Source organism: Pan troglodytes, chromosome 20 (assembly GCF_028858775.2).
Source record: "Pan troglodytes isolate AG18354 chromosome 20, NHGRI_mPanTro3-v2.0_pri, whole genome shotgun sequence".
Classification (NCBI taxonomy): Eukaryota; Metazoa; Chordata; class Mammalia; order Primates; family Hominidae; genus Pan; species Pan troglodytes.
Window position 1 is genome coordinate 42,549,850 of NC_072418.2, and position 21,262 is coordinate 42,571,111.

The following is a 21,262-nucleotide window of genomic DNA, read 5'->3' on the forward strand; positions in this document are numbered from 1 at the left end:
CCCCTAGCCTTACTCCTTCTCCTCTTCTCTCTCCCTCTGCAGCCCCTTTCCCTCCTCTCCCTTCTCTCTACCCTCCTCAAGCCTCCCTCCTGCTCTCAGGCCTCCTTGGCCCACTCCGCTTGCTCACTGACCTTTGGTCTCCTCTTCCAGGAAACTGCTTCCCTTGTGGGAAAGGGCTCAGGCCCTAATAAGTAGAAGAGGATCAGGCGAGAGGGAGTCAGAACCCCTGAGATGCAAAGGCAGCAGAGGGGCAGAGACCAAGAGCAAGCAGTGAAGAGACATTTGCAGAAACAGTCTTGGAGACTGAAAGAACAACATCTCTGGTCCTTCCTTTAGCCAGATCTGATTCTCTGCCCCTTCCCCAAAAAATCCCTCATATAAGAAAACGGCACCTCTCACCATCTACCAGGGCTTAAGCCAGACACCCAGGAGTATCCCTTGACACCTTGTTCTCAAATCCACACCCCAGTCCAACAGCAATCCTGTCTGATCCACCTGCAAAATAGATCCACTATCCACCTGCCCCCACCATGACCCCCACCCTGGTCCTAGCCAACATCGTCTGCCATTTGCATCTTCGTAGCAGCCCCAGCCCCAGTCTCTGCTCTAGCCCCTGCCTTCAGTCTCTCCTTTCCCCACTCCCCCACGAGACAACCAAAGGAAGCCTGTTATGAGACCTGAGTCAGGTCACATAAAAGTCAAAGTCCGAAGTCCTCCCCACAGCCCACACAGTCTGGCAACCATCGCTTACCCTCCCCCTTGGCCACTCTGCTCCAGTCACACTGGCCTCCTAGCTGCTCTACCAAGTCTGGTCTGCTTCATCCATAGGAGCTTTGCACTAGCTGTTCCCTCTGCCTGAACACTCCCCTGGTGTCCCCATGGCTCACTCCCCTCCTTCAGGTCTCTGCTCAAAAGTTGCCTTCTCTGTGAGATCCTCCCTGACCACTGCTGTTGCAATCCACACCCCACCTCCAACTACCCCATCCTCCCTACCTTACTCGACTTTTTCCATGACATTTATCATCACCACCTAACATTAAAATGTACTTAATTCTTATGTTGACAGCCATCTGCCTCCCCACTAGAATGTCGCGTCCTCAGGGGCAGGAACTACTTGTTCACTGCTGTATTACACACAGCTAAAGGAAGCCAGGCATAGTGAATGTTCAATATTTATTGAAAAAACAAGTCGACTCGAAAACATAGTTTTCCTTTTCAACAGAGGTCGAAAACTCCAAGACAGATAGCTATGTTCATCTGTAAAGGAGGCATTAAAAAGACAGAAATACGGAGGAGGCAGAGTCATATACAGTTTGCCGAGGACCCACATCTCTACAGAAGTCAAACTATTTGCACACAATTCCATGCCCAGAGCATCTAATAAGAGACGATACCCCCACCTGGTGGCTGGGACGGAAACGGCACCTTCCTACAATACAGAACACCCAAAGGACCGTCGCCAAAGCCCTAGGAGTCTTTTGAGCCCAATAATTCAAAAGATAGAAACGTTCATTCATCTAAGTGATGTAGATGTTTTGGTTGGTTTATTAGATGTATAAGTTTATAAAAACTGATGGGGAAAAAAAGTGCTCCAGGTGAGGATCGAACTCACAACCTCGGCATTGCTCCGCTCGCACTGTCATATAAGTACCGCGCGCTAACCGATTGCGCCACTGGAGCTCCGGCCGCACCCCTGCGCCGGGGAATTCTTCAGTGGTTCATAGCCACGTGACCTCACCGGAGGGTCCCGCCTTGTGTTATATATGCAAATTAAAAATTTTGCATTGACCAATAGGAGACAGGCATTGCCAGTTCCGGATTCTCACGCCTCGCGGCCCTTGCTGTAAAAGGGAAAAGTCCGCGAGGCGTTTGGAATGTAGGGGTGTCGCCTACCAGAAGGACACGCCTCCTCATGAATATTCAAAACAAGGGGTGGGGTCTTAACCCTTCGCTGGCGGGTCGGCCGGAAGGCAGCCCCTCCCCCCCCGCAGGCGGGAACAGGATGTGAGCCCCGGCGACAGCGGGGGAGGGGAAGCCCCGGGCGACCGCCCCCCGCCTCACAGCTGGGATCGGACTCTCCCGCCCCAGATGTGGCGCCGCCGCCGTCACACGAGCCCCGTGACACCCAGCCGGGAGCCCGAGGGGTCCAGAGGCTCGGACCCGGGCGTCCGGAATTTCTGCACCGCATCCCGAGAGACCCCGAGGTCCAGACCCCGGCGCCCAGGCTGGAGGACTTGAGCCATCCAGGTGCGCAGCGCCCCCTCCTGGAGCAGCCGGGAGCCCGGACGTCACCCCGCGGGACCCTGGAGGCCGAGCGCCCCGTATCCCCGTTTCAAGAACTCAGGATCCAGGACCGCAGACTCCCTCCAGGGCTCCGATCCCAAGACCCCGCGTTGGAGGAACTTGAGATCCGGACTTCTAAGCGCCCCAACCAGTTTCGGGCTGCAGCGGCCATCGCTTCAAGGGGACCCAGGACTTTGGGACCCCCCTGTGCTCCCACCTGGAGGGAGTTTCATTCCTGCCCGTAGAATTAGGGGAACTCAGAAATCCATCCCCCACCCCACGGCCCTACCTAGAAGACTTAGGAATGTGGGTCCCCAGCGCCGCCATCTGAGACTCCAGAGTCGAGGCTCCTAGCATCCCCCACGTAGAACACTGAGAAATTCCGACTGCGGGACCCCAGTCTCCGAGAGACCCCAGATTCTATTCCTGGAGCCTGAGAGCCCGAAGTTCACGCCCCTGAGTCTGGGCTCCGCACCTCCCTGGGGACCGCGTCGGGGTCGCGCAGGAGCCGGGCTGCCTCGAGCCGGGGCTGGAGGCTCCCCGGGAGGTGAGGGGGGAGGCGAGGGGCCCAGGCGGACTGGGGGAGGGGGCGGCGCCACTGCTGAACAATGAGGGGGCGTGCCGGCGGGGGGCGAGCCGAGGCGCCGGCGGGAGTTGGGGGCTGGAGGAGTGTGGGAAGGCGCTGGGGAGGCTGTGGCTGTGGGGACGGCGATCGGGGTTCGGAGAGACCGGCTGGAGGGGGTGCGAGGGCTCGGGGCCAGCGCCCCAGCGCGCAGCCCTCGGCGGGGGAGGGAGCCGTCTGCAGGACCCTGGCATCCGGTCCCCCAGCCTCCGCCCTCCCCTGGGACCCCGCGGCCTCCCGCCCACGGCTTTTCCCAGCCCTGCCCCTCGCCCTCCGCTCCAGCCGGAGCCCAAACGTTCCCAGGATCCCTAAGCCTCCGGCCCCAGAAAAACGGGACTCGCAGCTTCTGCGCCTCCTGCTCCGCTCACTCTTCTTTGTCTCAGCCTTTCCATCTTTTTCGCCAGGTTCTCTCTCCTTGTCCCCTTCTTTCTGTCACTTTGTGCCTCCCCCATTAGTTACTCCCAGGGGCCCCTCCCTGGATTTACACCACGCTCCTAATTCCCAGCCCCCATCTGTGAGTCTGGGCGGCGGAGAGGCCCATGGGGTCCTGATATCCAAGAAGGGGCTCTTTCTGCAGGACTCTGCTGGGCCGCTCAGCCATGCCTGAGGGAGCCCAAGGACTGAGCCTCTCCAAACCTAGCCCAAGCCTCGGGTGTGGCCGAAGAGGTGAAGTGTGTGACTGTGGCACCGTGTGTGAGACTCGGACAGGTGAGCCTAGAGGCAGGGGCGGAGCCTGTGGGGCTTTTATTCCTTGGCAATGCTGTCAAGGCAGGGTGATGGAGACAACCCCAGGCCAACTCGCACAAAGCTCCGAGTCTGGTGGGGAAGGCGGGCCCATCCCCAGGCAATGACAGGCCAGAGGGGGCAGCGCTGGGCAGAGTGGTCAGGGCTGTGATCGTGGATCCTCTGAGCTCAGAAGGTCAGGGGAAGTTTCCTGGAGGTGGGAACATCTCAACTGGGAAGTGGAAGATTAGGGGGAAGGAGTTGCGCAAAGACAAGGAAGAGTATTCTACATGCAAGGAACAGCATGTGCAAAGGCCCAGCGGTGAGAAAAGGCTGCATGTAAGTGACTGAAAGAAGTTGAGTGTCACTGGCATCCAGAGTGTAAGAAGAGGGGTGGCCGTGGGAAGAGAACTGGCTAGAGGGATCTGTGTTGGCCACATTGCCCAGTGCCCTGTGGATCTGAGGAGTTTGGACTTTATCCCCAGGGGCATGAAGGGGTTACACTCACAGGAGTAATACAGTCAGATAGACAAATTAATAAATGTCTACCTAGCTGATTCATGGAGGTGGATTAGAGAAATGGAGGCCAGAAGTCCAGAGAGGACCCTGATGGGAGAGGATGGGACTGGACCAAGACAGGGCAGTGGGGAGAGGAGGAAGGAGCCTGTGGGAAAGCTGTTGGACAGGTGTGGGTGAGGGTGTGGGCTGAACGCATGAAAGGCTGTGGAAGTCCGTGCATGGGGAGATTTCTCTGACCTCCTGTTCCACACCCCAGCAGCTCCTGCAGCCCCCACCATGGCCTCCCCCCGAGGTTCTGGGAGCTCCACATCCCTGAGCACAGTGGGCTCTGAGGGGGATCCAGCCCCTGGGCCCACTCCAGCCTGCTCAGCCTCCAGGCCAGAGCCCCTTCCAGGGCCCCCCATCCGCCTACATCTCTCTCCGGTGGGGATCCCAGGTTCAGCCAGACCCTCAAGGCTGGAGCGTGTGGCCCGGGAGATCGTGGAGACAGAACGGGCCTATGTCAGGGACCTCCGCAGCATCGTGGAGGTAAGGCGGGCAGACACCCGAGGGCAGTGGGTACCCAGGTCAGCCCCTTGGCCCCCATAACCCCAGTCATCCCAACAGGACTACCTGGGCCCTCTGCTGGACGGCGGGGTCCTGGGGCTGAGCGTGGAGCAGGTGGGCACGCTGTTTGCCAACATTGAGGACATCTACGAGTTCAGCAGGTCAGGGGCAGGGGGGACAGGCAGGGGGCATTGATTGGTTGGAGGGTCTATTTCCTAATCCAAACCTCGGAGCTTCATAGTGTCTTGCCCAGGCTGGTACGTGGGGTTGTGACATTGGGCAAGGATCAGGGATCACGACTGGGACTGAGGACCCAGAGTGAGGGAGGGGCATAGGGGATGGGAGTCAGAGGACCTGGATGAAGCCCAAACACTGGGACAGGGTCCCGGCATCAGGACGAGTCCTTGGGGCTGTCTCAGGTCTGGGCTCACGATGAATCCAAGAATCATGGGGCCTGAAGGCCGAGACAGCGTGAGCATGCAAGTGACCCCCTAAGCCTGATTTGCCTGGGACTTTTCCAGTTTTAGCACTGAAAGCCCTCGTCCTAGGAAACTGCTCAGTCCCGGACAAACCAGGATGGTTGGTCACTGTGGTAAGGAGGACTCTGGGGTCCAAGGATCATGACATTTCCAAGTACCTTGACGAGGTCTTGGGATTACAGCAGGAACTTAAGATCATCCTAGCTCTTTGGGTCATGACATGACACCCCTAGGCTCATGCCAGCAGTTGCACAAGTTCAAGCTGAGGAATGAGAAGCTGTCCAGGGACAAAGTCTAAGCAGGTTACCATGCCCCGTGTAGCCCTCAGAGGACCCTTCCTCCGGACATGACATCCCCTTAGGAGATGCTGGCAGTCAGCAAGCCCCCAGCCCCAGCAGACCATTGGGGCCTCAGCCTCCTGGAGGCCTCCCATGGAGGGGTTTGTGGAGGCAGGCGGTTCCTCACCCTCCCCTCTCCCCTGTAGCGAGCTCCTGGAGGACTTGGAGAACAGCAGCAGTGCCGGGGGTATTGCCGAGTGCTTCGTGCAGAGGGTGAGTGGAGGGGTGGGGGGCTCTCGGTCCTGGATGGGGCCTTTGTAGATGGGGGAGAGCAGGCTTGGGCTAGGCTGGAAGGGGGGTCGTGGGAAGCCAGGACCTGGGGTCTCCCTGACTCCCATGTCACCCACAGAGCGAGGATTTTGACATCTACACATTGTACTGCATGAACTACCCGAGGTGAGGGGCAGGAGCCCCTGCCGGGCCTCAGGCCGTGCCCACAAGCTGATGTGCCAGTCACCCGTCACCCTCCCTCTACCCCCGACCCATCCAGCACCGACCCCTGCCAGGCTGTGACAGTAACTGACCTCTCCCTCACTGCCCCACCCCCTGTCAGACCCTGACCCTTCCCAAACCCTGGCCCCTCCCTAACCCCTCTTGACCCCGCCCACTGGAACTGACAATCCCCACTGACCTGTGCTGTGCCCCCAGCTCCCTGGCCCTGCTCCGGGAGCTGTCGTTGTCTCCGCCAGCAGCCCTGTGGCTGCAGGAGCGCCAGGCCCAGCTTTGCCACTCGCTGCCCCTGCAGAGCTTCCTGCTGAAACCTGTCCAGCGCATCCTCAAGTACCATCTGCTGCTGCAGGTCAGCTGGGGCCCCTGGAGCCAGGCTGGGGAGGGGGAGGTCCTGTCCCTTGACCACCTGTTGGTTCATCTGGAGGATTGGACCCCCCACGAGTTGGGCGAGGCCTCCCAAAGTGCTGGGATTACAGGCGTGAGCCACCGCACACAGCCCTAGCTTTTTTTTTTCCCTTTGAGGTGGAGTTTCACTCTTGTCGACGAGGCTGGAGTACAGTGGTGCGATCTTGGCTCACTGCAACCTCCACCTCCTGGGTTCAAGTGATTCTCCTGGCTCAGCCTCCTGAGTAGCTAGGATTACAGGCGCACACCACCATGCCCAGCTAATTTTTGTATTTTTAATAGGGACGGGGTTTCACTATGTTGGCCGGGCTAGTCTCGAACTCCTGGCCTCAGGTGATTTGCACACCTCAGCCTCCCAAAGTGCTGGGATTACAGACATGAGCCACTGCGCCTGACCTCTGCTCCTATCTTTATATTTCTCCATCTCCTGTTATTCTCATTCTCTTTCTCCTTCTCTGTTTCTCTCCCCATCCCTGCGTGCCTGGTGGCTGCCTGACAGGAACTAGGGAAGCACTGGGCGGAGGGCCCAGGCACTGGGGGCCGCGAGATGGTGGAGGAAGCTATTGTGTCCATGACAGCAGTTGCCTGGTACATCAACGACATGAAGCGCAAGCAGGAGCATGCAGCGCGCCTCCAGGTGGCCCCAGGGTGGGCTGGGGCTTGCTGGATGAGGGAGTGAGCGAGGGGGCCTTGGGGCGGGTGGGGGGAAATCAGTGCCTCAGAAGTAGCCTTGGAGGGTTGGCTGGGACAGCATGGCCCTGTTGCTAACCCCCTGTTTTGGTGTGTATGTGTGTGCCACCTACCCATGCTTGTCTCTGCGCCCCGGCGCACCTGGCGGGGTCCCGGCAGGAAGTGCAGCGGCGGCTGGGTGGCTGGACCGGACCAGAGCTCAGTGCTTTTGGGGAGCTGGTGTTGGAGGGCGCGTTCCGAGGAGGCGGAGGGGGTGGCCCCCGGCTACGAGGGGGTGAGCGGCTGCTCTTCCTGTTCTCTCGGATGCTGCTGGTGGCCAAGCGCAGGGGGCTGGAGTACACCTACAAAGGCCACATCTTCGTGAGTTTGGGGATGGGGTGGGGCTAGAATACTACCTACAAAGTATATCCCATATACCTGTATCTGTGTGCCCAACAGTGTGGGCCAGGGGACCCTGCCACATTTTCTTGAGTTAGAGAATGGAGGCCAAGGGAAGCTTTCTTTCTAGTGTATAGAATGAGAGCTGCCCCACTTAAGAAAAAAAGGGAGAAGGCTGGGCGTGGTGGCTCATTCCTGTAATCCGAGCACTTTGGGAGGTCAAGGCGGGCGGATCACTTGAGGTCAGGAGTTCGAGACCAGCCTAGCCAACGTGGTGAAACCCCGTCTCTACTAAAAATACAAAAATTAGCTGGACGTGGTGGCGAGTGCCTGTAATCCCAGCTACTGGGGAGGCTGAGGCAGGAGAATTACTTGAACCCAGGAGGCGGAGGTTGCAATAAGCCAAGATCGTGCCACTGCACTCCAGCCTGGGTGACAGAGCAAGACTCTGTCTCAAAAAAAAAAAAGGGAGAGGAAACCCACCATACAGCCTTATGGGATGCATCTTCCTAGGGAGGAGGACCCAGATACACCTCCAAGGGTGTCTCCGTACAAGGGGCATCACTGAGCCCAAGGACTCTGAGCTTGCTGCCCCTCTCTTTCCTTCCAGTGCTGCAACCTGAGCGTGAGCGAGAGTCCCCGAGACCCTCTAGGGTTCAAGGTGTCTGATCTGACCATTCCCAAGCACAGACACCTGCTCCAGGTGAGCATGTAGTGGGATCAGGCTGGCAGGGATCCCCCAGCCTCGAGACCTCACACCTGGCCCCCTGACTCTACTCCAACCCACTCCTAGGCCAAGAACCAAGAAGAGAAGAGGCTGTGGATTCACTGTCTCCAGCGCCTCTTCTTTGAGAACCACCCTGCCTCCATCCCTGCCAAGGTACAGCTCCTGCCGCAGCCGGGGGCCCTCTGAGTGCTGGAGACACCCTCCCCCAATAGTACTAAGAGACGCCCCTGCCCAATGCCACAGCAGTCTGTTATAATGTGATTGCTAAAAGTGCAGAATTCCGCTACTTGGGTTTGAATCTTAGCTCTACCATGTCCCTGCTTTGTGACCTTGGGCAAGTAACTTAACCTCTCTGAGCCTTAACTTCCTCACCTAGAGGAATGATAGCACCTTCATCCTAGAGGAATGAAAGCGCCTTCATCCTAGGGTTGTGGTGATGATTAATGGTCACCAGCCACGTCATGGGCTTGACCAATAGAAGCACCCATCAGCTGGCTGTGGTGGCTCATGCCTATAATCCCAGCACTTCGAGGGGGTGATGTGGGAGGATCATTTAAGCCCAGGAGTTCGATACCAGCTTGGGCAACATAGTGAGACCCTGTCTCTAAAAAACATTTTTTAATTAGCTGGGGCTGGCCAGGCATGGTGGCTCACACCTGTAATCCCAACACTTTGGGAGACCAAGGTGGGCGGATCACCTGAGGTCAGGAGTTCAAGAGCAGCCTGACCGACATGGAGAAACCCCATCTCTACTAAAAAATACAAAATTAGGCCGGGCGCGGTGGCTCATGCCTGTAATCCCAGCACTTTGGGAGGCCGAGGCGGGCAGATCACGAGGTCAGGAGATCGAGACCATCCTGGCTAACATGGTGAAACCCCGTCTCTACCAAAAATACAAAAAATTAGCCAGGCGTGGTGGCAGGTGCCTGTAGTCCCAGCTACTCGGGAGGCTGAGGCAGGAGAATGGCGTGAACCCAGGAGGCAGAGCTTGCAGTGAGCCTAGGTTGCGTCACTGCGCTCTCCAGACTGGGCAACAGAGTGAGCCTCTGTCTCAAAAAAAAAAAAAAAAAGAAATTAGCTGGGCATGGTGGCGCATGCCTGTAATCCCAGCTACTAGGGAGGCTGAGGCAGGAGAATCACTTGTACCTGGGAGGCGGAAGTTGCGGTGAGCCGAGATCATGCCATTGCACTCCAGCCTGGGCAAGAAGAGCGAAACTCCGTCTCAAAAAAATAAAAATAAAATAGCTGGGCTGGACGTGGTGGTTCACGCCTGTAATCCCAGCACTTCGGGAGGCCAAGGCGGGTGGATCACCTGAGGTTAGGAGTTCGAGACCAGCCTGGTCAACATGGTGAAACCCCGTCTCTACTAAAAACACAAAAATTACCGGGTGTGGTAGCGGGCACCTGTAATCCCAGCAACTCAAGAGGCTGAGGCAGGAGAATCGCTTGAACCCAGGAGGCAGAGGGTGCAGTGAGCCGAAATCGCACCTTTGCACTCCAACCTCGGCAACAAGAGCAAAATCTCCGTCTCAAAAAAAAAAAAAATTAGCTGGATGTGATGGTGCACATATGAAATCCCAGCTACTCAGGAGGGTGAGGTGGGAAGATCGCTTGATCCCAGAAGTAGAGGCTGGAGTGAGCTATGATTGCACCACTGTACTCCAACCTGGCGTATAGAGCAAGATCTAAAAACAAAAACAGCACCCATTAATGGGCATGACTACGGTGCTTAAAGCATCCTCCCTGTGGTACTCCAAGATCGACCCACCTCAGCCCTCATCCTCCTGTCTTTCAGGCAAAGCAAGTTCTCCTTGAAAACAGCCTGCATTGTGAGTTGGGGCCTTGGGCTGGGAGGGTGTGGAAGTAGACGAATTACTTCCAAGAAAAAGGTGGCTTTTAGCCCCAAAACTCTCCCCACAGGTGCCCCCAAAAGTAAGCCTGTCCTAGAGCCCCTGACACCCCCACTTGGGTCTCCTCGACCTCGAGATGCTAGAAGTTTTACCCCTGGGCGAAGGAACACAGGTAAAGGCAGTGGATCCCTGAGTCCCGGCCCTCAGCCCCACTTCCCTAGGACCCGGGAGCTGGGCTCACACAGGGCTCTGGCCCTCCCTCCCACAGCTCCATCTCCTGGGCCCTCTGTGATTCGCCGAGGCCGCAGGCAGTCTGGTGAGCACTCACCCCTAAGGGTGATCCAGGCATCGGGGTGGGAGCTGGACTCCTGACATCACTATGTCCTCCCCGCAGAGCCGGTGAAGGACCCTTATGTCATGTTCCCACAGAACGGTCAGTGACTGCCCCGGTTCAGCCTGGTCCATCCCTGTCTGTCGCCCGGCGGGATGTCTGGAGTGGGTTGGGGAGGGGTGGTTGCTTCAGCTCATCAGTTATGGGGGATCACTCTTTTTCCCTTACATCTCACTAATGCTTTTCTCTCTCTCATCTCTCCATCCTTAGCTAAGCCTGGATTCAAGGTAAGAGATATCTCGAGATAGGGTCTGGGCACCTTAACTTCTGGGTCTGATGGAGAAGGGAGCTTGAGTTCCAAAATCCTGGGTCTGAATGAGAGGGGGATTGGGGCCAGACAGAGTAGCTCATGCCTGTAATCTCAATATTTTGGGAGGTCAAGGCAGGAGGATTGCTTGAGCCCAGGAGTTTGAGACCAGTCTGGGCAACATGGCAAAACCTCATCTCTACAAAAAGTACAAAAAAATTAGCCAGGCACACTAGTGCATGCCCATAGTCCCAGCTACTCAGGAGACTGAGGTGGGAGGATTGCTTGAGCCTGGGAGGCAGAGGTTGCAAAATGAGCTGGGACACGCCACTGCACTCCAGCATGGGTAACAGTGAGACCCTGTCTCAAATAAATATATAAAAATTTTAAGAGAAAAATAAAAAAATTTAAAAATTGAGCCAGGCACGGTGGCTCACCTGTAATCCCAGCACTTTGGGAGGCCGAGGTAGGTGGATCATCTGAGATCAGGAATTTGAGACCAGGCTGGCCAACAAGGAGAAACCCCGACTCTACTAAAAATACAAAAATTAGCTGGACATTGTGGCAGGCGCCTGTAATCCCAGCTACTCAGGAGGCTGAGGCAGGAGAATCACTTGAACCCAGGAGGCGGAGATTGCAGTGAGCAGAGATGGCGCCATTGCACTGCAGGCTGGGCGACAGAGCGAGACTCCATCTCAAAACAAACAAACGCAAAAGAAGGGGATTGGGACTTGGGGTCCTCTATGTGAGGGAGGAGTCTTGGCTCTTGCCTTCCATTGCTTTCCCTCCTCACAGCACGCTGGCAGCGAAGGGGAACTCTGCCCTCCAGAATCTCAGCCACCAGTTTCAGGCTCTGCACCCCCTGAGGACCTGGAGGATGCTGGACCTCCAACACTGGACCCCTCTGGGACCTCAATCACTGAAGAAATCCTGGAACTGCTGAATCAGCGAGGCCTTCGAGATCCAGGGGTGAGCTGGCTGTCCCATCATGGTGTCCTTGGGCCTCTGGGTGTGGGCACACAGACCAGGGACCAGATAGGCCAGCCCATGCTGATACCTTTATTTTTTTTTCATTTGAGATGGAGTCTTGCTCTGTTGCCCAGGCTGGAGTGCAGTGGTGCCATCTCAGCTCACTGCAAGCTCTGCCTCCCAGGTTCAAGCGATTCTCCTGCCTCAGCCTCCTGAGTAGCTGGGACTACAGGCACCCGCCAACACACCCGGCTAATTTTTTTTTTTTTTTTTTTTTTTTTTTTTGTATTTTTAGTAGAGACAGGGTTTCACCATGTTGGCCAGGCTGGTCTCAAACTCCTAACCTGAAGTGATCCGCCCACTTCAGCCTCCCAAAGTGCTGGGATTACAGGCATGAGCCACCACACCCAGCTACCATGCTGATATGTTTGGCTTGTTCTCCTGTGCCCACTATAGCCGTCCACCCATGACATTCCCAAGTTCCCCGGAGACTCCCAGGTGCCTGGCGACAGCGAAACCCTCACATTCCAAGCCCTGCCCAGCCGGGACTCTTCAGAAGAGGAGGAGGAGGAAGAGGAAGGGCTGGAGATGGATGAACGGGGGCCTTCCCCACTCCACGTCCTGGAAGGGCTCGAAAGTTCCATTGCAGCTGAAATGCCCAGCATTCCCTGCCTTACCAAAATTCCTGACGTGCCCAACCTTCCTGAAATTCCCAGCCGCTGTGAAATTCCCGAAGGTTCTCGCCTTCCTAGTCTCTCTGACATTTCCGATGTTTTTGAGATGCCCTGCCTTCCAGCCATACCTAGTGTCCCCAACACCCCCAGTCTTTCTAGCACTCCCACCCTCTCCTGTGACTCCTGGCTCCAAGGGCCTCTGCAGGAACCAGCTGAGGCTCCAGCCACCAGGAGAGAACTGTTTTCTGGAAGCAATCCTGGGAAACTGGGAGAGCCGCCTTCAGGAGGCAAGGCAGGGCCAGAGGAGGATGAAGAAGGGGTATCATTCACAGACTTCCAGCCCCAGGATGTCACCCAACATCAGGGATTCCCAGATGAGCTGGCATTCCGCTCTTGCTCAGAAATCCGGAGCGCCTGGCAGGCATTGGAACAGGGACAGCTGGCCCGGCCAGGCTTCCCAGAGCCACTGCTGATCCTGGAGGATTCGGATCTGGGTGGAGACAGCGGGAGCGGGAAGGCAGGAGCCCCGAGTTCAGAAAGGACGGCGTCCCGAGTGCGAGAGCTGGCCCGGCTTTACAGCGAGCGGATCCAGCAGATGCAGCGGGCGGAGACTCGGGCATCAGCCAATGCCCCGCGCCGCCGGCCTCGGGTTCTAGCCCAACCCCAGCCATCCCCCTGTCTGCCCCAGGAGCAGGCAGAGCCAGGTGAGGTCCGGGTACATGGTTGGCAGAGGTGGTCCCCGCTGGAGTAGTGGTCCTGACTCGATCCTCTTTTCACATTCAGGGCTCCTGCCTGCCTTTGGACACGTGCTGGTATGTGAGCTGGCCTTCCCACTGACATGTGCCCAGGAGTCTGTCCCCCTGGGTCCTGCTGCCTGGGTTCAAGCTGCCATACCTTTGTCGAAGCAGGGAGGCAGCCGGGATGGCCAGGGTCTACATGTTTCAAATTTGCCTAAGCAAGACCATCCGGGCATCCACGTTTCAGCTGCTACCCTTTTGCCTGAGCAAGGAGGTTCCCGGCACGTCCAGGCTCCAGCCGCCACACCTTTGCCCAAGCAAGAAGGCCCCCTGCACCTCCAGGTGCCGGCTCTTACAACTTTCTCTGATCAAGGCCACCCAGAAATCCAAGTTCCAGCCACCACTCCTTTGCCTGAGCATAGAAGTCACGTGGTTATACCAGCTCCATCCACCGCCTTTTGTCCTGAGCAGGGACACTGTGCGGACATCCACGTTCCCACCACTCCAGCTTTGCCCAAGGAGATTTGTTCTGATTTCACAGTTTCAGTCACCACCCCTGTGCCCAAGCAAGAAGGTCACCTAGACAGCGAGAGCCCAACCAATATCCCACTGACAAAGCAAGGAGGTTCCAGGGATGTTCAGGGCCCAGACCCTGTCTGCAGTCAACCCATCCAGCCTTTGTCTTGGCATGGAAGCAGCCTGGATCCCCAGGGCCCAGGCGACACCCTACTGCCCTTGCCCTGTCACCTCCCAGACCTTCAGATTCCAGGTACCTCACCTTTGCCTGCACATGGAAGCCACCTGGACCATAGGATCCCAGCCAACGCCCCACTGTCTTTGTCCCAGGAGCTCCCAGACACTCAGGTTCCAGCTACCACACCTTTGCCCCTGCCACAAGTCCTCACAGACATCTGGGTCCAAGCCCTCCCAACTTCACCCAAGCAGGGAAGCCTCCCAGACATCCAGGGTCCAGCGGCTGCACCTCCACTTCCGGAGCCAAGCCTTACAGATACACAGGTCCAAAAACTCACACCTTCGTTGGAGCAGAAGAGCCTCATAGATGCCCATGTTCCAGCTGCCACACCTTTACCTGAGAGAGGAGGCTCTCTAGACATTCAGGGCCTCTCACCCACCCCAGTTCAGACCACCATGGTTTTGTCCAAACCAGGAGGCTCCTTAGCCTCTCATGTTGCCAGGTTGGAGTCTTCAGACTTGACGCCACCTCATAGTCCCCCACCTTCCAGCCGTCAGCTCCTGGGCCCCAGTGCAGCTGCCCTCTCCAGATACCTGGCAGCCTCATATATCAGCCAGAGCCTGGCTCGGCGGCAGGGGCCTGGGGGAGGGGCCCCCGCAGCCTCCCGGGGCTGCTGGTCCTCTGCTCCCACGTCACGGGCATCTTCGCCGCCCCCCCAGCCCCAGCCACCACCTCCCCCAGCCAGGCGGCTCAGCTATGCCACGACGGTTAACATCCACGTGGGCGGGGGTGGGCGGCTGCGGCCAGCCAAGGCCCAGGTCCGGTTGAACCACCCTGCTCTCTTGGCCTCCACACAGGAATCTATGGGCCTTCGCAGGGCCCAGGGGGCTCCTGATGCCCCCTTCCACATGTGAGCCAGGACATGAGGCTTCCCTGAAGCAAGGATTTCAGCCAGATGCCATAGACCCTCAGAACTTGAGCTGGAAGTCCAGACACTGAACGCAGGCCTCAAAACTGCTGCGGCTTTCCAACTCCTGGTATCTGCATTGGCGAATGGCCCTTCTTGCCTTGATCCACAGGGATGGGGAAGGGAATGTCATTAATGTTTTGTTAATACTGATTCTTTCATGCAATGATGTGTATTTTCCCATTCTGGAGGCTGTGGGAGATGACAAGACAATGAATGGGAAGGTCTGACACAGAACAAATCAGCGGTTCTGAAAGCTTGGGGAATCTCAGACTCCTTTGAGAATTATTGGAAAATGGACCCACTATAACTTGGCGTGTGATTTCAGCAGGTGTGTGAACTGCTTGATGCCCATCCAGGAAAGCCAAGTTAAGAAGCTTTGCTTCAAGTAGACACTAGAAATCCATTCCCTTGGCAATTTATACAGTTCACGTCTCCCACCATCCGCTCATCTCACCCACCCTGCCATCTCTCCACCTATCCATCTGGCTATTGCTCCATCTAGCTTTCCCGCTCCATCTACCCATCTTCCAATCCATCATCTCACGTATCTGCCTTGCTTATCCAACTGTCTGCCTTATTCACCCACCCATCCCTTTATCATTCTAACCCCATCTGGCATTCCATCCCTCCATTTATCCATCTTCCCACTTACCCATCTTCTCCATCCAGCACTCCATTCATCAGTCTGTCTCTCCCTCCATATTTCCATCTGTGTCCATTCATCCACTCATTTTGCCATCCATACATATTCACCCAGCCATCTCCCAATCCATCGACATACCCCATCCCTCCCTCACTGGACTCTTCGGGGTCTTAGTACTACGATACTTCAGAGACAATTCCATGCTGATAGAGGGGAGATCAATTTTGGGGCTCTGGGATAAGTCTGTCCCACATCTGTCTGATTTCCCTTGGCATCCTTCCCGTCAGTTCCTCTTGAATATCCCAGTTCTTGTGCCCACTCACATACCTCAGATCCTTCACTCCTCCCCGCAGTTTGCAGCCTCTACAATTCATCCACATGCTCCCTCCCCCAGCAAAATAATTCAGGTCGTGGAGACAAAAGGCTTTTATGTTAGGTTCTGTCTGCCCCCTTGTTCCAGCAGTGGTATGCCCAGTGAGAGGCACAATTTAAGCGGTTTCTTTGGTGATGATATTAGCTACTTTCATCAAATACTTAGCCTCTTGTGCTTTAGCACATTACTTATGTAAGCTCCCCTAGGATTCTCTGAAGCACCCTGGTGTCCTGGCTGTGAATTCAAGTCCCATCTTTACTTATTTGGTGTGGGTCCTCCCTCTGAGCCGGTTTTCTCATCTACAAAATGAAGACAACAGTACTTCCCTCCTGGGATCATTGAAAGATTTAGGGAGCATATCCTTCCACTTCTCAAACATATTTGAACCTCTGACTTGCTTAGGAGCATCATTCAAATCACAGATCCCCCAGTATCTAGTCCCAACCTATTGAATCAGGATCCCCAGGGAAGGAGGAGCTTGGGAATCTGATTTTTTTTTTTTTTTTTTTTTTTTTTAGATAAAGTCTCACTCTGTCACCCAGGCTTCAGTGCAGTGGCAAAATCTTGGCTCATTGCAACCTCCACCTCCTGGGTTCAAGCAATTCTCATGCCTCAGCTTCCCGACATAGCTGGGATTATAGGCGTGCACCACCATGCCCAGCTAATTTTTCGTTGTTGTTGTTGTTGTTTTGTTTTTGAGACAGAGTCTCGCTCTGTTGCCCAGGCTGGAGTACAGTGGCACGATCTTGGCTCACTGCAAGCTCCGCTTCCCGGGTTCACGCCGTTCTCCTGCCTCAGCCTCCCGAGTAGCTGGGACCACAGGTGCCCGCCACCACGCCCGGCTAATTTTTTTGGTATTTTTAGTAGAGACGGGGTTTCACCATGTTAGCCAGGATGGTCTCGATCTCCTGACCTCGTGATCCTCCCGCCTCGGCCTCCCAAAGTGCTGGCATTACAGGCGTGAGCCATCATTCCTGGCTGGGAATCCGAATTTTTTTTTTTTTTAGACGGAGTTTCGCTCTTGTTGCCCAGGCTGGAGTTCAATAGCGCGATCTTGGCTCACGGCAACCTCTGCCTCCCAGGTTCAAGTGATTCTCCTGCCTCTAGCTGGGATTGCAGGCGCCCACGACCACGCCCAGCTAATTTTTGTATTTTGTAGTAGAGACGGGATTTCGCCATAGTGGTCTTGAACTCCTGACCTCAGGTGATCCGCCCACCTCGGCCTCCCAAAGTGTTGGGTTTACAGGCGTGAGCTACCATACCCTGCCCAGGAATCTGAATTTTTAGCAATCAGTTAACAGCAAATAAGCTGAGATTTCCTGGGTACTAAGCACATACTATGAGCATTACAGCTGCTTTATATAAGCTCGTTCAGTGTCCTCATTACATTCCTAATATGCAAGTGAGCATGTTTTTTAATCCTCAGTCTAGAGGTGAGGAAACTGAGGCAGGCACAGAGAGGCTAAGGGATTTGCCTAGTCGCACAGCTAGGAAGGTGCAGCACTGAGACTCGAATCCACACAGCTTGGCTTAAGTCTACCATTAAATTTGCCTGTCCTGGCCAGGTGCGGTGGCTCACGCCTGTAATCCCAACACTTTGTGAGGCCAAGGCAGGTGGATCACTTGAGGTGAGGAGTTCGAGACCACACCAGCCTGGCCAACATGGTGAAATCCCGTCTTTACTAAAAATACAAAAAATTAGCTGGGCGTGGTCGTGGGTGCCGGTAATCCTAGCTACTCAGGAGGCTGAGGCAGGAGAATCACTTGAACCTGGGAGGTGGAGGTTGCAGTGAACCGAGATTGTGCCACTAGACTCCAGCCTGGGAGATGAGCAAAACTCTGTCTCAAAAAAATAAAATGAAATACATAAATAAATGTGCCTATCCTGTGCCAGGTGCTGTTCTTGCCAGTGGGGATACATGAGAGAACACTGCCTTGCCCGCATGAGGCTTGTGGCCTGGTACTGTGCACATCTCAGGGGATTCTGATAATTAGCTGAGCACAGTTGCCAGCGCAGGGCCTGGCTCAATAAATATTAGCTGCTGGCTTCTGCTCACTTACCGTTTATTGACTGGCTACTGTACACCAGGGCCGAGGCTGTGTCCCGGGGGCCCCGTGGCGACGGAGGTGAACTCCTCAGCCTGGAGTGATCCACTCCACTGGAGCCTCCCCAAGGTCAGGACCGCGGCCGACGCTCCCCTCCTCCACCCCAGCTGCACATTCCCGGCTGAAGGAAAGTTCTCAGCCTGGCCCAGGCTCCCAGCGGCGTCGGAATTCCCGGTATTCGAGGAGGCAGGGAGGGAGAAGGGGCCTGTCTACTCCAAGGCCTGGATATGGGAAGGAGAGGCAAGCCCCTTTCCAGTCCAGATGTGTCCCAGCTGTGCCTCTGGGAAAGAGCCAGGAGCCTCAATAAGGGGGTCTCTGGACCCCCTGGGAAAACCATGGGCGCCAGGCTTGCCTCCACCCCTCCTCCTAGCATCTGTGAATTCCATTCCTCCCTCCCGCCCAACTCCTACTGCTGCTTCCCAGCCCCAGCTCCGTCGCCTCCTCAGGAATACCTTTCCTGCTGGCCTACCTTGGTTCTGAGCCCAGTCCTCCTCAGAGCTACAGCTAAATCAGGCTCCGAAAGGATAAGGATGGTGCCCGCTGTCCTCTCTGGGACATTTAGGTTAATGCCAGCTAAACCAGTTAACCGGAGTTAACTCTGGCTGCGATGCAAAACTTGGCGAGCTGCAAAACATTTTGCCACTAGGGTAGTTTTCTCATCCTGTGTCACCAACCTCACAGGGATGTGGCTACCTCCAACAACCACCTACCTGATGCTCCATGAACCCCACTCCTTTACTTTTTCTTTTTTTTTCTTTTTTTGAGGAGGAGTCTTGCTCTGTCGCCCAGAGCTGAAGTGCAGTGGCGCAATGTCGGCTCACTGCAACCTCTACCTCCTGGGTTCAAGCGATTCTCCTGCCTCAGCCTCCAGAGTAGCTGGGACTACAGGCACGCGCCACTATGCTCAGCTAATTTTGTACTTTTAGTAGAGACAGGGTTTCACTGTGTTGGCCAGGCTAGTCTCGAACTCCTAACCTCAAGTGATCTGCCTGCCTCTGCCTCCCAAAGCGCTGGGATTACAAGAATGAGTTGCTGCGCCCGGCCCCCCACTCCTTTACTTTTTATTTTATTTATTTATTTATTTGAGACGGAGTCTCTCTATGTTGCCCAGGCTGGAGTGCAGTGGTGCGATCTTGGCTCACTGCAACCTCTGCCTCTAGGGTTCAAGTGATTCTCCTGCCTCAGCCTCCCAAGTAGCTGGGATTGCAGGCGAGTGCCACCATGCCCAGCTAATTTTTTTGTATTTTTGGTAGAAACAGGGTTTCACCATGTTGGCCAGGCTGGTCTCAAAACTCCAGACCTCGTGATCCACCCACCTCGGCATCCTAAAGTGCTGGGATTACAGGCATGAGCCACCATGCCTGGCCTTTTTTTTTTTTTGAGACGGACCCTTGCTCTGTGGCTCAGGTTGGAGTGCAGCGGCAAGGTCTCAGCTCACTGCAACCTCTACCTCCAGGGTTCAAGCAATTTTCCTGTCTCAGCCTCCTGAGTAGCTGGGACTACAGGCACACGCCACCACACCCAGATAATTTTTGTATTTTTAGTAAAGACGGGGTTTCACCATATTAGTAAAGACAGGGTTTCACCATATTGGTCAGGCTGGTCTCCAACTCCTGACCTCAGGTGATCCACCCGCCTCGGCCTCCCAAAGTGCTGCGATTACAGACATGAGCCACCACGCCTGGCTTTTTTTTTTTTTTTTTTGAGGTGGAGTCTCGCTCTGTCGTCCAGGCCAGAGTACAGTGGTGCAATCTCAGCTCACTGCAACCTCCGCCTCCCGGGTTCAAGCCATTCTCCTGCCTCAGCCTCCCAAACAGCTGGGACGACAGGCACCCGCCACCATGCCCAGCCTTTTTTTTTTTTTTTTTTTTTGTATTTTTAGTAGAGACCGGGTTTCGCCATGCTGGCAAGGCTGGTCTCGAACTCCTGACCTCAAGCCATCCACCTGCCTTGGCCTCCCAAAGTGCTGAGATTACAGGCGTGAGCCACTGGGCCCAGCCCCCGACTCGTTTTATGTATCCTGTGTCAGTGCTGTCCCATATAACCTTCCTTGATGACGGAAGTGTTCTAATATGTGCAGCCCCGCTTGGTAGCCATACATGGCTTCTGAGCACTGGCTACTGTATTAACTAGGGCAGATACATAGAAAATGGGCAAGTGGACAGAAAATCTCAAGTTGTAAAACATTCCCCCTGAGCATTTAGGTGCGGGACTTCCCTATTGGCTGCAGAGGCTGGAACTAGGAAGTAGAAATCTCTGCGCTCCCCAAACAATGAAGTTCACTCGCTTCCTATGAGTCATTAGCCACTCAACCAAGTCCTCACTTAACGTCATCAATAGGTTCTGGGAAACCGTGACCTTAAGCGAAACGACGTATAAGGAAACCAGTTTGTTTAAAGGACTGTTATTACAGGATCTGCTTGTTTTGCTTAAGTCCGTTTCCAAGCACCTATACAAAACGCTGAGGATGCACTGTGCTTTGAAGCCCAACTCCTCTTCCAGCACCGGCAGCAACCCTTGCGTCATTTGTGACTCCTTGGGAGGGGGAAGAGGGCTGTGGTCACTCAGTGCCCCATGACGAGCACATGGCCCGGCACAGGTGTTCAAGTGAATGAGCAAGTTGAGGCCATAGACGCCCGAAAACAACTCATCACAGACATGGTCTCCCTGGCTACTCTTCCTACCGGCCAGCAGACCCTGGTTCCCATGTCCTCTCCCCCAAGGAGTCCACCTGACTCCTCCAGGCTGTCAGGCACCGCTTGAGTCCCACAGCGTCTTGTGCTTTTCCCACAAGCGGCCACCCTGACTCCTTAGCTCATGTTGAGGGGCCACAGGGTAGAGATGGGGCCTCTTGAGCAGATCTGTGACAACCTAAACTAGTAGTCAAGAACCTGGGCTCTAGGTCGGGCGCCGTGGCTCACGCCTGTTAATCCCAGCACTTCGAGAGGCCAAGGCAGGGGGATCTACCTGAGGTCAGGAGTTCAAGATCAGCCTGTATAACATAGTGAAACCCATGTCTCTACTAAAAATACAAAAATCAGTCAGGTGTGGTGGCACTTGCCTGTAGTCCCAGCTACTCAGGAGGCTGAGGCAGAATTGCTTGAACCCGGAAGGCGGAGGTTGCAGTGAGCTGAGATTGTGCAGCTACACTCCAGCCTGGGTGACAGAGCAAGACTCCGTCTCCAAAAAAAAAAAAGGGAGGGGGGCAGGTGTGGCGGCTCACGCTTGTAATCCCAGCACTTTGGGAGGCCATGGCGGGTAGATTACCTGAGGTCAGGAGTTCCAGACCAGCCTGGCCAACGTGGTGAAACCGTCTCTACTAAAAATAGAACAATTAGCTGGGCAAGGTGGCAGGCGCCTGTAATCCCAGCTTCTCGGGAGGCTGAGACAGAATTGCTTGAACCCGGGAGGCGGAGGTTGCGGTGAGCCGAGATCACGCCATTGCACT

The 21,262-nt window shown here is 55.5% G+C and overlaps 1 protein-coding gene and 1 non-coding gene across 8 annotated transcripts; one reads left to right on the forward strand and one right to left on the reverse strand.

The window, feature by feature from the left end:
• Positions 1 to 1,587: 1,587 nt before the first annotated feature.
• TRNAI-UAU (transfer RNA isoleucine (anticodon UAU)) lies at positions 1,588 to 1,680 on the reverse strand. The gene is given in 2 exon segments: positions 1,588 to 1,623; positions 1,643 to 1,680. It is a non-coding gene; the product is annotated as a tRNA-Ile (tRNA).
• Positions 1,681 to 1,972: 292 nt separating this feature from the next.
• PLEKHG2 (pleckstrin homology and RhoGEF domain containing G2) lies at positions 1,973 to 14,855 on the forward strand. Of its 7 annotated transcripts, none has more exons than XM_024351331.3 (19): positions 1,973 to 2,830; positions 3,483 to 3,613; positions 4,404 to 4,675; positions 4,754 to 4,854; positions 5,657 to 5,723; positions 5,860 to 5,906; positions 6,159 to 6,309; positions 6,865 to 7,002; positions 7,215 to 7,415; positions 8,044 to 8,136; positions 8,227 to 8,313; positions 9,956 to 9,989; positions 10,081 to 10,182; positions 10,279 to 10,326; positions 10,405 to 10,443; positions 10,612 to 10,628; positions 11,444 to 11,617; positions 12,074 to 12,995; positions 13,075 to 14,855. In XM_024351331.3, the coding sequence occupies exons 2-19, from the start codon at positions 3,505 to 3,507 to the stop codon at positions 14,634 to 14,636; spliced, it is 4,164 nt and encodes a 1,387-aa protein (XP_024207099.1). In that variant the 5' UTR covers positions 1,973 to 2,830; positions 3,483 to 3,504; the 3' UTR covers positions 14,637 to 14,855. The 7 variants fall into 7 exon arrangements, with proteins under 7 accessions (XP_024207099.1, XP_024207102.1, XP_063657728.1 ...); XM_024351334.3 differs by having other exon boundaries at positions 4,407 to 4,675; XM_024351338.3 differs by having other exon boundaries at positions 2,005 to 2,830; positions 4,584 to 4,675.
• Positions 14,856 to 21,262: the final 6,407 nt, after the last annotated feature.

Excerpts from the sequence above, each read along its gene's own strand:
- PLEKHG2 (XM_024351331.3), top strand. The coding sequence starts at position 3,505 with ATGCCTGAGGGAGCCCAAGGACTGAGCCTCTCCAAACCTAGCCCAAGC. Across the intron at positions 3,614-4,403 it reads CGTGTGTGAGACTCGGACAG|CAGCTCCTGCAGCCCCCACC; the intron begins GTGAGCCTAGAG and ends TCCACACCCCAG. Across the intron at positions 11,618-12,073 it reads GAGGCCTTCGAGATCCAGGG|CCGTCCACCCATGACATTCC; the intron begins GTGAGCTGGCTG and ends TGCCCACTATAG.